General features: G+C 43.2%; 1 protein-coding gene across 1 annotated transcript in view; it reads right to left on the bottom strand.

Moving 5' to 3' along the window:
• Dchs2 (dachsous cadherin-related 2) overlaps positions 1-10,098 on the bottom strand; it is a 121,766-nt gene extending 111,668 nt beyond the window's left edge. Inside the window, exon 1 of the mRNA XM_029538031.1 lies at positions 9,988-10,098. Coding sequence (XP_029393891.1) covers positions 9,988-10,098 — 111 coding nt within the window. The remainder of the gene's footprint in view (positions 1-9,987) is intronic.
• Between the last annotated feature and the right edge of the window lie 5,561 nt (positions 10,099-15,659).

Genomic DNA, 15,659 nt, shown 5'->3' with positions numbered 1-15,659 from the left:
GTGAGGAGACATCATGACCAAGGAAACTTATAAAAGGAAATATTTAACTGGAGGTTGGCTTACAGTTTCAGAGGCTGAGTCCATGACCATTACAGTGGGAAGCACGGCAGCAGCAGGCAGGCATGGCTGGACAGCTTACTTCTGATTCAAAGGTTGCAGGCAGAGAGATAGCAATTGGGCCAGGCGTGAGCTTTTAAAACATCAAAAGTCCACTCCCAGACACACCTCCTCCAAGAAGACCACCTCTGTTCCAAAAAGGCCACGCCTAATCTTGCCCAAACACTTCCAAAAATTGAAAGTCAGTTTTCTATTGCTGCTATAAAACAACCGGTGAGCCAGGTGTGGTGGCGCACACCTTTAATCCCAGCACTCGGGAGCCAGACACAGGCGGATTTCTGAGTTTGAGGCCAGCCTGGTCTACAGGATGAGTTCCAGGACAGCCAGGTCTACACAGAGAAACCCTGTCTCAAAAAAAAAAAAAAAAAAAAAAAAAAAAAAAAAGAAATGACTTAGAAGGAAACACTTATTTTGTCTTACAGTATCTGTCTCAGGCCCTCATCTCTTGGCCCTATTACTTTGGGTCCCCAACATGACTGAACATGACAGGACAGAGGCTGTGGAGTGTAGCAAAGCTAACACAGGTGGAAGGATTAGGAACGCACCCGGAGGATGTTGCCATTTGGATGAGGGTTAAAAGGTAGGGACTCCGTAGCAATGAGAAGGAAGAAAGACCACTGTGTGGGCAGCTAGCTGGTGCCGTCACTCTCTTCACAGAGATAGATATGTCTGTGTTTTAAATGAGGCTACATGTACTGAGGACATTATTAATGACATTTTTCATTATTCAGATTGCATGGCACATACCTGTCACAATGTGCTCTTAATTATTCATTTAAACACGGAGGTTCTTAACTCTTGCTGGGTTGTACCTCCCTTGAGAATCCAGCTCTTTTTGGCATCCTGTACACCCCAAGAAAGGTGTATTCTTCCAGTACGTCTACACACAGAGCTTCCGTGCACTGTCCTGACTTAAGGCTCTGGGCCATCTGAACACCATTTAAGACACTCTTAGAAAGGCCTCCCACTTGTCTTCATGTCACCCGACTGCCCCACCACCCACCACTGACTTCTAGCCAGTGGAGTTACCTTAACAATTACACAGAAATACGGGAGTGGTTTTCTTGGAGAACAAATGTCCTAAGCAAAGAAAGACAGAAAATAGCGCAAGTGGGAGAGTAAACTAGAGAACGAGGGGCTTGAGGTCCTGAAAGCTACTCACTGAAGACCAGAAGGAGTGCAGGAAGTAGGAAGTACCGCAGACTGACCAAGCTTCCTGTGTGCGGAGTGTGTCGACGACATTTTTTGTGTGCTTCCTTGTGTTTTCAAGAGGAAAGTTTCTGTGAGCATTTTATAGGCTCACAAGTTGGGTGGAGCACACAGTTGTCCTTTTTGTGGCTCTCTAGAATCCTGGTGTGGGGAGAAGAAATCGTGCATAGCCATCTGAGGCCCGGCTGGGATTTCCTTTTCAGATCCCCTCTCCTTTAAATCGTTGAGTTCTTTCTCAAATACAAATGCCGTGCCTGTCCTTGGCTATGCTTTTCTCCACGTGTCAAAGGCAACGGCTGTGATAAAATATAAAGACAATAAATGTGGAAGAAGGAAAGGGATAAGTGGGATGGGGTAGAAGAAAGGCAAGGAGATACGGAGGCAGGGAGGAGCTGGGGAAGGGAGGAAGAGTGAAGAGAGAGGAATGGAGAGAGAGAGGCATTCATGCCCTCTGACAAGTGCTCCTTTTCTGCTCCAGTGAAAGAATCCTGCATGGACCTCCTCATTCAGGCAGAGGTGTTAGAATCCCGCTGGGCCACCACTCCGAAGTGTAGCCTCCTATCTGTTTTTACTATGATCTCGGTGGCTCTATAACTCCTATTCGTGCTGGCCACCCTCCAGCTGGCCGTGAACTCAGGAGGGAGGAGGCATTTGCAGGCCCAGTGCTTACACTCCTCTGGTCTCACCTTTCTAAAGGTGTCCCCAGCCCCTTTATAGTCTGTCTCCCCCTAGTCCTTTAAATGCCAGGGTCCCATCTGAATGCAAAGCCCAGTGTTAGTGCTTGCTCCGGGCTTTGCCTCAAGTGTGGAGCTTCCTCCCTGCTCCACTTCTGGCTGAGTAACTCCCACCCATAATCCATGTCTGTGATGAGGATGACCCAGTGCGGCTTGCCTCTGAGCTTCCCCAGGACCTCAGCTGGAAGACTGTTCCCATCCTCCGCATTTTCACATCACTCTCCCATCTCATCCCAGTGCTGTCCCACTTGGAGTTAATTTATTTATGTATCCAAACCCTTGGTGCTCAGTGATATCAACAGCCTGGGTCGTGAGGGGAGTAAGAGTCATGGCTCTGTACATCCATAAGGAATGGAGGAGACAGAGACGGATCTAAAGTTAGAGAGGGGCTCACACTACGAAGTACAGTGTACAGTTAAGTAGGACACTGGAAAGTCCATAAAAGTTGGCACGGGGAAAGAACATAAACTGTTATATGACTGAGTGTGTATTAGGAAAAAGTTCTTCCATGTTTTTCAAATCCTACTTAATCCACACATGCCATTTGGACTAGGGATTAATGACTGGTTATTCTTTCCTCTAGTTCTGTTCTGAACTTCTTTTGTAAATTGGACCAAAAGTCTGAAATAAAGTTAGTGGATGTCTGTGATACAAATTCTACAGCCAAGAAAAGACTCCACGGATATGATCTGTGTTTTCTAAAACTGACCCAATTTAGGAAATGGGCTTAGTTTAAATAAAATATTGCATCATCAAAATATAAAAATGCCTATACTTCTTACGCATCCTACCGAATTTTATCTTCCTCCCACAGCTTATGACGGTCCTTCAGCTTCAAGATGACCTTTTCTAGACAGTGTTCCTCCTCCAAGGTCTCTCTCCTCTGCTCTCTAACCCTGGTCATGCCTAACTGTAGGATTTTCCCCCATTCTACAGTTAACTTTCCCAAAGTTGGATTTCACTTTGTATTAGTAGTTTTTTGTTTTTTGTTTTTTTTAAATATCATTTCCCTAGACCCATGTTTCACAGTTACCAAATCTGAATCGTGGACTCTCAAAGCAATGGTTTCTCAAAATGAGGGGGTGGCAGACATGGACAGGAGGCAACTTTCTCTTTTCTGTCGTCCTCTGCAACCCCTAGGAATGAATAACAAAAACTTGGCACATCAGGAGGCTGGCTGATATGTGCATTGGGTAGAATAAAACTGTATGGAAGAAGCAGCAAGTGAGAAGAGAAATTAATTTAAAAAGGAGGCCAGACAGTGGCTCATGCCTTTAATCCCAGCACTTGGGAGGCAGAGGCAGGGGGGGTCTCTGTGAGTTCCAGGCCAGCCTGGCTTACAGAACTCGTTCCAGGACAGCCAAGGCTACATAAAGAAAAAAATTCTGTGTTGAAAAATGGAAAAGGGAAGGGGGGAATAGAAAGGGAAGTGCTTATGAATAGCTCGGGGCTGAGCTCAAGAGGAGATGGAGGCTACAGGAGCTGAAACACCTCAATTTTCTTTGAGAAAAAAACTCAACGGAAACAGGATTGTCTAATGCCCTTTCCTTAAAGAACCTAAAGTGCATGTCCCCCTGAGACCATAGAGTATGATCAGTGATATCTGATTGGATCTTAATTTTATTTGAATAAACAATCAACACATACAAATTGTTCTATGCCCTAAAAGAACAGGGGTCTCAGACAGGAGTTTGAATCTGAAGTCAGTCATTTATGAATTGTGTCAAATGAGGCTAATCGGAGGCTGATTGCCCCTTCTCAGGGTTCCTGTAAAGATTGAAATGAAAGAGTGTACAGAAGTAGTCAATGTCTGGTCTAATAAGTATGCGATAAGCTCAGTTATTATTACCACATCTCAGCCCCTTCCCACCATACTTTGTCCATCAAACCGTAATCCTTCTATTGTCAGATTATGTTGTTCCAGAACATTCCTCCACAGATCAATAAATCACTGGTGGAGACAGAATGAGGCATGTCCCAAACAATGTGATGACAATGCAGAGTGACTTCAAAACTTTGCAGACGATGTGTGGAAAATAATGGTTACAGGCTTCTCATTTTACAATTGTGTCCCCCATGACAAAGGTGCATTTAGCCATTCGCCTTCCCCTGAGATACAAAAGGATCCTTCCCCAACCCTGGTTATCAGCCCATCATAGCAACATACAGAAGGATCCTGCCCTAGCCCTGAGTGCCCCCTATCATACTGTCATACAGAAGAATCTTTCCCCGGCACGACCACTATGCCATAATGTCATACTAACTTACTGTGTAAAGAAGTACAATTCCCTGTTCCTACTCAAATCTAAGGTGGAAGCCCACCGCGAGTACCCTGAACTCATACGTTCTCTGCAAATCAAAGACCCTTCAGCAGAGATCTGCCTATCCCAGATCACTCCCTGGCAAAAGGTTTAGAGGGACAGACAGGCTCTCCTCTTACATCACAAACTTCACAGGCAAGACTGTACTTTCCACTTGAATCTGCTTCCTGCTAAATGGGCAGAGAATAGGAACCACATGTGTAGACATGAGTCCTTGGTGTATCTGCCTTTGGGGAGGACTGAAAGCAGAAACAGGGCTGTAAATAGACTGTCATGCCTGAGAGCTACCTCCATGCTCCATTCTGGATTGCTTTTAACTACGGTATCATTTCCAGAGTGGTTGAGTACCATTCAGCCTTTGACCTACCCACCCTCCCCTTTGATTTTAATCACTCTTCTAAATCGCATGGCATGTGAGATTCTGACATTGGAATCTGCCAAAAAAATTTAAAATTAAAAAAGAAAAAACTTCATAAGCACACAAATCTGTTAATAGTTAGTGACAGTTTAAATGGATACATATTTTAAGTACTTTATATTTAACAAAGAGAGACTGTACATTGTGTGAGAGATGTTCCATGGCTGAACCCGACAATGAGGTGTTGAGGTGCGGTGCAGATCTAGAGGCCCACAGATCGTGGCAGCAGGAGAGTTGGAACTGTGATGGGCAGAGGCAGGAAGGGGGAATGGAAAATGAGCCCTGCAAACAATCAGTTCTCATGGAGTCCTTATGTTTGTAAATAAACACATTTTGTTTTGGTTTGGAGTTGCTATTTTTAAGACCGCATGGAGATAAAAATCATATTTGATGAGGAACAGGGTTTAGTCATGAGGCGAAAACATAGTGCCAGCAGAGGGAGTTGGTGACAAAGAGATCCATACCCCAAAGCTGACTCCATCCTAACTAATGGCGGTCCTGGTGGCTGAGCAGCCTACAAAGTCAATTCCAGCTGTGCCCCGAATGTTCTGCTGAGGTTTCCATAGCTCCAAGCTGTTTCCACTCAACTGGAGAAACCTAAGGGTCCCTCTGGGAGCAAAAGAGCAGAAAGGGAATTCCAAGCTGCTGTGAATGAATTGCAAGAACACATAAATCCATAGGGCGTTCCTCCCAACGCAGGCAACCCATGGAGAGAACACCAGCATGTTTTACTCACAAACCCCAGAAGATCTACTTTCAAAGTGACAAGGCTTCCAAGACCAGACGTTATGGTTGGGAACTGTAAGGATAGCCACAGTCTTTAGGGCTAAAGCCCTGGCTTCCACAACACCAGCAAGACAAGCTCTTCCACTTGTTTGTTCCCAGTCTGCCAATTAACAAGATGAGTAACCACGGAAAGTGAAAAGCAGAGGAGAGGGAGTCATTCGCTGTGGCTTCGCTGGGAGGAGGCACGAGTAAGGTTGTCCTCTGGGACTCCTAGCAGGCCATTGGCAGGAACTCTCTCTAGGAATCATGAAGTATTTGCAATTCGAGCAGCCTGGTTTAGGCGTGGACCTCCTTGGTCATGATCTCAGTGCTTATCTGGTGGGCCCAAGAAGTCCCAATTGCTTGAAGGAACAAAGTAGATTCAGGACAGGGCAGGGCCACTGTACTCTAGATGTAGCCTCACCCTCGCAGAAATTGCCCTTATTTGAGGGAGTCATCTGTCACATAGGCTTTTGTTTTTCCTGCAATATACTGTAGCTAAGGGTTCGGGACAATAGCTTATCTGTGTGACCTGACTGAAAGGAGACAGATTCGAGATGAGGGTAGAAGACCCTGGCTTGCTCTCATCCTGGCTTTGGTTATCTTCTGACCCAGCTGAGAAGTCAGTGTTTTGTTTTGTTTTGTTTTCAGCCAAAGCAGCTTCTTATGCCTGTTTGATAAGGATGCTGCAGAACTGCTTTCAAAGGCCAGGTCACCTAGAAACCAGAAGAGTACTCCCTGGGGCTTGCCCATGATCTCCACTCCCCATGATATGGTAGGGTGAGTTTAATGTATACAGAAGAGAGCTGAAAATGCTTGGGAACCCTGCCCAAAGCCTTTACCATTGCAAGTATTCGCATACATAGATGAAACATGACAGCACTTCATGATGGCATTTTAGAGGAAACGCAAATCCACTCTCAAGGCCAGGAAAAGTAACTCGAGTTCTATACCTTCACAATAAAATAACTCCAAACTCCTTCTTAGGTATCTTTCCTCCTTTCTCAAAGCTTTGTGCTTTTTATAGCTACAAAATCCTTTCTTCACTCCAGCGCTGTGTTGATCTCACATTGCCCACTCCTCTATACACATCGCTACTGTGAGGGTCTCTCCCATCCCTCCCAGGTCCTAGTCTGTGCTCTCCTAACCACACAGGGTGCTAGAGAATGAGAGGCTCATTGCTTAAACTCATGACTTTCCACCTCAATTCCACTCAGAGGATTGGAACTCCAGTTCTCACAGTTGTGCAGCAGACACTGAATCCACTAAGCCATCTCCCACCCTCTCCATTAGCCTTAAAGGCTACGTATACTGTATTAAGACTCCAGTTGGTTTTAATTCTGTTTCATTGTGTTTATTTCTTAATATCGTGATGCAGACTCTTGTATCTGTGTTCATGAAAGACACTAGTTATGATTTAGTTTATTTTCACTGTCTCAGTGCCCTTTGCATGTTAGCATTATGTAGAGAAACATTTTATCTTCTGTTTCCCTACCTTGTGAGGTTGTGTTAGAGCTTGCATAAGGGTTCTTCAAAGGCTCATGTGTGTTGTACATTTAAAGATGAACTGTCATACTGCTAGGAGGTGTTGGAACTTTAGGAGTTTGTTCCTCATAGAGGAATGTGAGATCCTTGGAAACGTGCTCTTGAGGAGGACATTGGGATCCCGGCTTCTCCTCTTACTCTGTTTCCTGGCTGAGGCGATGTGTCACCCTCCCATATGGTACCATCTTTACCACATGTCCAAAAGTAATGTTCCAAACCCACCATGGGCTGAAGTATACAAAATTGAGAGCCAAGTAGTCATATTTGCCTAGCAACTCTGTTAGCTCTGATTTTTTTCCCATATTAAACCATAACTAACACCTATTGGTATGAATTCTTTCTTGGATGTAGGATAGAATTTACTACTACATCCGAAGCTGGTAATTTGAATAAAGGGATGAGTCATTATTATAAATATTGCCCATATAACATGCACTGAAGCTACCAAACTTATTCTTCCCTTTTGCATCAGTTTTGTAGTTACTCATTTGTCCATTTCATGTAGCTTGTCAAACTTACTGATATGTAATCTTGCATCGTATATGTTCTGTGTGCCTCACTCTATAATTACATCCTCTCTTTCATTATTGCTACTGATAATTCATTTTCTCCTTTTCTTGGTTGTTCTTCCAAGGTTCTCCTTGAATTTATTACCTTTCAAAGACCCTTTCCTGTGTTAATTTTCCTGAATTATATTTTCCCAATTATGAGCTTATCTCTTTACAATTCCTTCCTTCAATTTATTTCCTCTTCCTATCTTATATCTTTTTTCTTATACAAATATATAACATAATATTTGTTGATTAACTGATTTTAATGCATACCAAAAAGTTAATGTGCTTTTTTATCACTAAATTAAAAATATTTTCCAATTAATTTTTTATTTCTTCCCTGACACATCATTTATTGAAGATTGTCAGCTCACTCTGGAATGCTCGGCTTTTCTCTGCTGCTGGTTGAATTTAAATCTATGTGGTCGTAGCACATAGTCTATGTCTTTAATAATTTCAGTGTTTGAGATTTTTATGATCTACAGTGAACATCCTGTGTGTCCTTGTCACCTTTGTGTGCTCTTCATTGTTGGATAAGAGGTCCTATGGGTGCTTATGTCTGTCTGTCTTCCCACCTTTTTTCTTGTCTTTGTGTATCTACTTGACCCATTAATCACTCATTCCTTTATTCAGATTAGACTTTTTATAGCAGGTTATCAGCCTCTTCGCTTCTAGATTTTGGCTTAGATGCTCTCTGTAGTGCCTACTGTATTCTAGCATCAACAAGCCCATTCTGATTAGAGCTATTCTTTCATTCAAACCATCAGACACAGCTAAATGGCTGTCTAATGGTCCTCATCTGATAAATCTAACAGTTGTTATTTGGGTGGGTACCTACTGCTCAAGTTTTGATAATCAATCATATTTTTCTGGTTCTTTATGTATTTGTTGATATTTTAGTGCCCAATAGTTATTATGTGTGATATAAATATCTTAAATTATATTGCTTTATTTTATAGACTTGACATTTTGTCCTAAGACCATGGCTCTTACTTGAAGGATTAGTCCTAGAGTATGGCCTTTCTATACTCTTAAAAGAGCATCCTAGTTGTTGAGCAAGGGCTCTTGGTCTCAGTGATGGAACTTCAGCATCTTCAAGCACAAGACAAGCCCCAGGTCTTCCCGGTCAGCTGTTCTCTACAAAGCAACAGCTTGCCCACATTTGTATGGGGCAAGCCTGGACCTCAGGCCTGCAGCAAACACCGATCTAAGGGGTTCTGTCAGTCACCCTCCTTTCCCAAAGTTTAGCCACACTGAATCCTAGTTGTCAAGAAGACCACCACTCGGCTGGAGTCTTACCTCATCTCACCACAATCAGAAAACTACTCCGAGTCAAAGGACTGGAGCTGACAATGGCTCTTCTCCTAAGCTGCTTTTCTTTCAAGACCCTAGTCCCACTCTGTCTACTGTCCAACACCTGGAAACAGTTGTCTCACATAGTCTGTTTGGTTTTATATTGTTTAGAGTGGAGGGGCAAGCCCAATATCTGTTACTCTATTATATCTAAAGTGTAAATGATACCCCGTCATGTTTTTTCTGGTGAGAACCAATCCCACACATGGATGTTAATGACTAAATTCCTTCGTCTCATTACATCTTACTCCTAGAAACTCTTTTGGAGTCCTGACAAACCTATTACACAGTTTACTCTCAGAGGAGTCATGTATTACATTTTCGTTTGGAAAATGAATCTCTTCTGAGCTGTAGCACTGTCTGTTGCTCAACATTGCTAATGTCCCAGTTTGCACTTGACTGCATACACTAGAGTTTCTGCTAATCTTGGAGCTAGGATAATAGTGACTGTGGTGGTAAGGACATTATCACACCCTACTCCACTGTCCCTTCCCCCTCCCCACCCCCCATCCCTGAACTCTGGGGACTTGTCTCTCCCAGGAGACTGAAGGTCACAAGCAGAGGCAATCCTTTCCCTATGAATTGGGTATTGGATTCCAATTGCTACAGGAAATAGTGAACGCAATCTCACTCCCAAAGCACTCAATAGTCCTGAAGTGGCCCAAATGTGTGTGGTGCGGTTTGTAATGAGACATAAAAAGGAAACACCCATGGAAACTTGGGACTGCCAAGACATGCACTTAAGTATGCAAATTCTGAGCCTGAGGAATCCGACTGCTTTGGGTTGAAGGCTTGCAGCAACTTTTCCTACAGGGCTTCCCAAACATAGAGGCTTGGTAAGAGTTGGCCGAATCACGGCTACCTTAGGCTCTAGTTTCCCAAGTTCCTCATATCTGGTCCCAATTCCCTGATGTGGAATGACGATGATTTGGTTTCTTTCTTTTTTTTTTTTTTTTTTTAACACCACCTCTTACCTGCTCCACGTAGAAAATCTCAGAGCCTCGAGGAACATAGTCGTGGCCTAGGTTGTGTAGCAACTCTAAATCGGGACTCCATGCTTGTCGAACTGACCCCAGCAGACACATGTAAAACCTTTTCCTGTTAACAATAGAGCGGTGCTTTGTTGGTGGTGCTTTGCTGTTGTAGTTGTGTTTTCATTCTTAAGAGTGTGTAACACTACCAGCACTCACACCGTTCACCATGGACACACAGGCTGTGGTCTCCTGCTGTGTGCTACGAGCGTACACTGTGATAACCCACAGCCATGTGAGTGGAGTGTTCTACCCAACCTGGAAACCAGTCCCCTTGGACTCTGGTGCTGTGCTTCCTACAGACCTTGCCAGAGTTCATCATATCGGAGTGTTTTCATGTTTACAAAGCCTGGTTATTAATCCACTTGTTTCATAGTGAGCATCCCAGGAGAACCGTGTTTTGCTGGTGGGGCAGGGCAAAAGTCTGTCTCCTTGCTTTCCTGGGACTATACCCCACATTTTCTCTTTCTGGTTGTCCCTGTTTCTTCCTGTCCCCTTTCAAATGGAGAACGTTAGAAACTGAACCCTCCCTTTCCTTCCAGCCAATAATCAAATGCCACCCTTCCCTTGTTGCCCGCACATAGGCAATTGCTCATGGGCTCTGCTAATCATCTTTCAGATCTGCATATATTTAATATAAAGTTAACCTTCAAGAACAAGTTTAAAGTAAGAAAGTTAATGCTAATACACCTTTAATATTAACTCGTCATATCTAGATTCCAGAGTCTTTGTAATAAAAATGCAAATTTAGAATACTCATGTGTGAAATACATTTAACTAGATCATTTAAAATCACATTAACAATATCTCATTTGCAAGCCAATGGTTCCTCTAATTTAAATATTATGATGGTGCCTGATCTATGGTTAATGGACAAATTTAAATATGCCAGCACTAAGACTCTTTAGAAATGTAGGAATCTTGATAAAAAATTTGCAAAGAAAACAATCTATAACTTGTCTATGTTAAGCAAGTTAGACCCTTTTATAGTAAGACATGACTATTTTTATAGTGGCTTATTTCTTTAAACTATACTCTAAAGTTCCAATGAAAATATTGAAGAGTTCTGAGGCAAATTCAGTTCCCAGAAAGAAAAACAAAAACCACAAAATTGCTAAAAAATTAAAAAACGGGGGGAGGGGAGGGGTAAGAAAAAACTTCTCTTTTTCTAAATGAGTTATATCTTTATCAACTTGGAAAATGGTATGAACCCAGAGCGTACCTGTAAAGAAGGGCTCTCTGGGTTACCAAACCAAAAAAATCACATTTCTCATCTTCTCTGGGAATGTACCAACCTTGCTCCACATCAACCCCACTCACCACAACAACCTTAGCATCTTGGAACTGAGCCCTGACTAGTCCCCTCTTCCATCTGGCTGTCTCTCACACTTCTCTTTGGCTCTCCCTAATGCCTGACTGTTTCCCAACAGGGCTGCCTTGTCTAACCTCAGTAGGAGAGAATGCTCCTAACCCTGTGGAAAGGATGCACCAGAGTCAAGGAATATCCACAGCCTCAGGCCACCCTCCTCCTCTCAGAGGAGAAGGGGAGCAGGGATGGGCGAGGGACTCTGAAAGGGGATACTGGGAGGGGTTAGTGATTCAGTTTGCCCATTCCATCACAATTGTTGAAGTCTTGTAGCTTCTCACAATTTGATACATTTTAGGAAGATTTTCTCAATTTCTATAAAAATGTCCATAGAAGCTTGGTAGAAATTACTTAGAATCTTTGCAGAACACAAACATCTTCTTGTATTTCTTCACATGTTGGAATGGGAACATGATGGTGTTGAAACAGTATTCACATGTTTTTCATGTGTTTTTCAGTTTTCTATCTGCTGTTGAGGCCAGCAGTCCAGGATCTTGGAGAAGACACTTTTTAAACAATGAGCTTCACTAGTTTTGAAAACTTGTTCTATTTCTAAGACATGGCCACAGTGGAACCCGTGTTTTTCTTTAAAAAGAAAAACCCTGAGATCTCAGGAAGAAGAAATATTCCCACCAAAAAAAAAAGAAAATCTCTCTCTCTCTTTCTCTCTCTCTCTCTCTCTCTCTCTCTCTCTCTCTCTCTCTCACACACACACACACACACACACACACACACACACCTTGTCTGTTCACCAAGGAAATACTCAATTATACAAAGTTGAAATCTTATACACATGTGGTGGGCAACATAATACTTCAGCGAAGAACTAAGTTCCCAGTAAAACCCAGTCTTCAGGATCCATCTTCTAAGGTGCTCGTGAATTCTGTAAGACAAACCAAGTTCACTGACTAAGAGGCCCTCCTGCCATTCAGTGACTGTTCAGTCTGTCAGCCACTCTCATCACCTCAATGAATGACTTAAGGACTCTGCAATGCTGACACTCAGTCCCCTGCCTGACTTTCTCACTGCGGTGACTTACTGCTTCCATATTTGCAATTGTGCAAAATCAGCTTTTGAGTGTTCAGCGAGTACTCATTGAGAAAGCAGAAATACGGAAGTCAGAGGAAAGAAATAGAGAGAAAGGGAGGAAGGAGGCTAACCAGGCCCAAGGATATCAACTCTGCACACAGTCGAGTTCAGATGAAAGGAGGATTGTTCTAATTACTCAGGTTCTGAAGAGACTGTACTACCATCACTACAGTGTCAGCTTGCTCCTGAAATATATCCCAAATGTGCCTTTGGGTCCATGGTATTTTTAGTTTCTTAGGCATTTTAGGCATTTCCTTCTTCATTTCCAGCAATTAACAGTCTATCAGTAGCTCAATTTCAATTATATTTGCTACAAAAGAACACTTCCTCACCTTTCAGATCCAAGACTTAGTGTGTAGAGGTCTAAACTGTTGATTATAGATATAGATATAGATGATATAATCAGTTTATGTAGATATATCAGTATATATATATATATATATATATATATATATATATAAGATATCAGTATATATATACATATAATATATATATATATATATATATATATATATATATATATATATAGTTTTCTAATGCTGATTATCTTTCCAAAAAGCATGTAAATTATATGAACATGTATGATATATGCATGTGTGTTTGCATGTGTGTGGGCACATGCGACTGGGTACACATGCATACTGGTTGATCTTAGGAGTCTCTCTGGGTTGCTGTCCACTTTATGCCCCGAGGCAAGATTGCTCACTGAACTTGGAGCTCAACATTCTGCTGGGCTAGCTGACCGGGTCACCACCTATCGCTGACCCGGAGCTCTGGAATTCCAGGTGCCTAACCACACCCACTGGAGTTTTCCATAGATGCTAAGGATCTAAATTCTGGGGTGCACACTTCCATGGCTTGCACTTTGAGCTACTTTTAGCACTTTTGAGGCCACTAGGTTCTTTTTCCAGCCACTCACACTTATTTCTGATCCACTTAAAACTACACCCCGGTCTAGATCGCTATGGCCATGTGAGAGCCCACTTCCTCTGCCGCTCAGTACCTCCATCTTCAGGCCTCTCTAAAGTGAACACTCCTCTTCCTCCTTCTGCTGCCCTGTACCCTAGAAGCTGGACCTATGTGGATGGACCTGTACCCTATGGCTCTCTGACCCCCAGTGACTTAGAACAATGGGATACCAGTGAGGTTAGTGACACTCTGATTCCTGTCCTATGGGAACCGGGGACTGAGGCAGAGTCTTACAGACCACGCCCCCTTCCTGGTCTGTCTTGGCCTGAAGATGATTATGCCTTCTGCTTCTGGGTTTGCCTGGGCTACTAGCTGCCAAGTTCTGCATTAATTCATTAAGTTTCCCTACCTTGTCCCTACTATTGCTTTTGTAAACAAAACATTAGCTTTTATCAACATCTTACAATCTGAGTAAACCTCACACCCCACAGAGACCCTGATCCATTCACCTGCTTTATTTTCCCTCTTGCACTTAGCATCTGAAATTTCCTTACGGATTTATTTCTTTGTGTGCAGCATTTTGTATTCAGGAACACACACACACACACACACACACACACCTCTGTCATAGAATAACAACACTTCACCATCATTACCCCCCCCCCCAGCGTCTAGAACAGCGCCAGATGGACAGGAAACAGTCGATGATCATTCTTATTTAAACACATAAATAAATTCAATGTGTTTGTGTGCCTTCCAGTTCAGAGCAAAATCTCTATATATTTGGAAAGCGACTTCAGAACACAGAGCTGGTTGTGAAGCCATGGTTCCAAGATTCGGAACATAGTGCCAACTTGGAGTTGTGAAATTCCTTTAAACTAAACCAAAACACATAGCTTTAACATTGCGCATGACAGCCAGGCCTCTGATGTGAGAGGAAACAGATAAAACTCCCCAGGAGGTGACAGGAAGACAAAGGGTATCTCCAAACAGCCTTCTTGTCTTTCTCCTTGTCTTCGCATTCTCTCATTCTGTTCCTTTTCTTTCTCCCCAAGGGAAATGTGGCATTTGCCAAAGACTCAGACTGTAACTTAGGAAGCATCTGGCACCATGACATTTTTGTTTCCCTACTCAAAACAGATCTTCATTGCCACCACTGGACGACTGACTATCCAGCTACAGCGTTCCCCCCTTCCTGTCCCAAGCTATGCCTTTAAAGCTCTAGGATATCAGTTTCCACAAAGATGAAACGGGCTTTTTTTTCTTATGTAAACACTTAAAATTAATCTAGGTATTAAAAGCAGAGTACAGTAAACAATGAACTGGCTCTGAGATCCTGCTCAGCTCAATCCTGGGCGATACTGTGTGCTCCAGGCCTGGGTTGCCCTGGAGTCACACCTCTGGGGAGCACAGCAGTTCTACAGTGGAAGTGCATCCCTTCCCTGACAGCTGCTAAGGGGGTGAAACTGGGGCTGTGTCCCCAGATGAGCTCATGCAGGCATCATGCGGGTATCATGAGGCAAAGGCTCGCCCCCTATAGCATGCTGTCCTCTTCAGCAGCTGTTCAAATGCCTGACATACAGCTATTTTCTTCAGCTAAATACATTATCATTGACCTGTCCTTGTGACAACAGCGGGGATGGCTGGAGCTGGGTTTATTTGCAACTCAACATGGGAAGAAAATGTAGGTATTCAGATAAATGTTAAGGATTTTGATTGTCACTTCAATGGTATTTTTCAGTAACCTGGCAGGACTAATGCCTAATATCCTCCTTCAAACACTAATGACCTATTTCACGAGTTTGACCTAAAATAAAATTTTGACTACACAGCAACCTAATTGCATGCATGTCTACTTTCACTAGAGTCAATGACACTGTAACCGAGCTTCCTGCCTTCCTCTGCAAGGTCAGTGGCCTCATGTTTCTCAGAATTACAGACTTTTTCTAGGGAGCCATTGCTTCTGGGGATGTCACCCCACAGTCACTACCCCTCCACTGTTGCTGCCTGGACAGGCATGGCTTGGATTGCTCCTTTCAGAAGAGTGGGGGGCGGGGGCGATAGTTCAGTGTGCATCACTGAGACATGGTAGTGTTGGGGAAACAGGAAGCCAGTGCTTAAGCTTCCCAAGTGTGTCTGACCCAGTCCTGGGAAGCCAAACCTTGGTCTCCCCAGGTTCTGAGTAGCAGTAAGGTAGAGCCACTAGCAAGAGAGAAGGCTAGTAAGAGAGACTAGGAGTATTTCCAAGTAT

The sequence above is a fragment of the Mus pahari genome, chromosome 4 (assembly GCF_900095145.1).
Source record: "Mus pahari chromosome 4, PAHARI_EIJ_v1.1, whole genome shotgun sequence".
Taxonomy (NCBI): Eukaryota; Metazoa; Chordata; class Mammalia; order Rodentia; family Muridae; genus Mus; species Mus pahari.
This window is presented reverse-complemented; position numbering and strand designations above follow the sequence as displayed.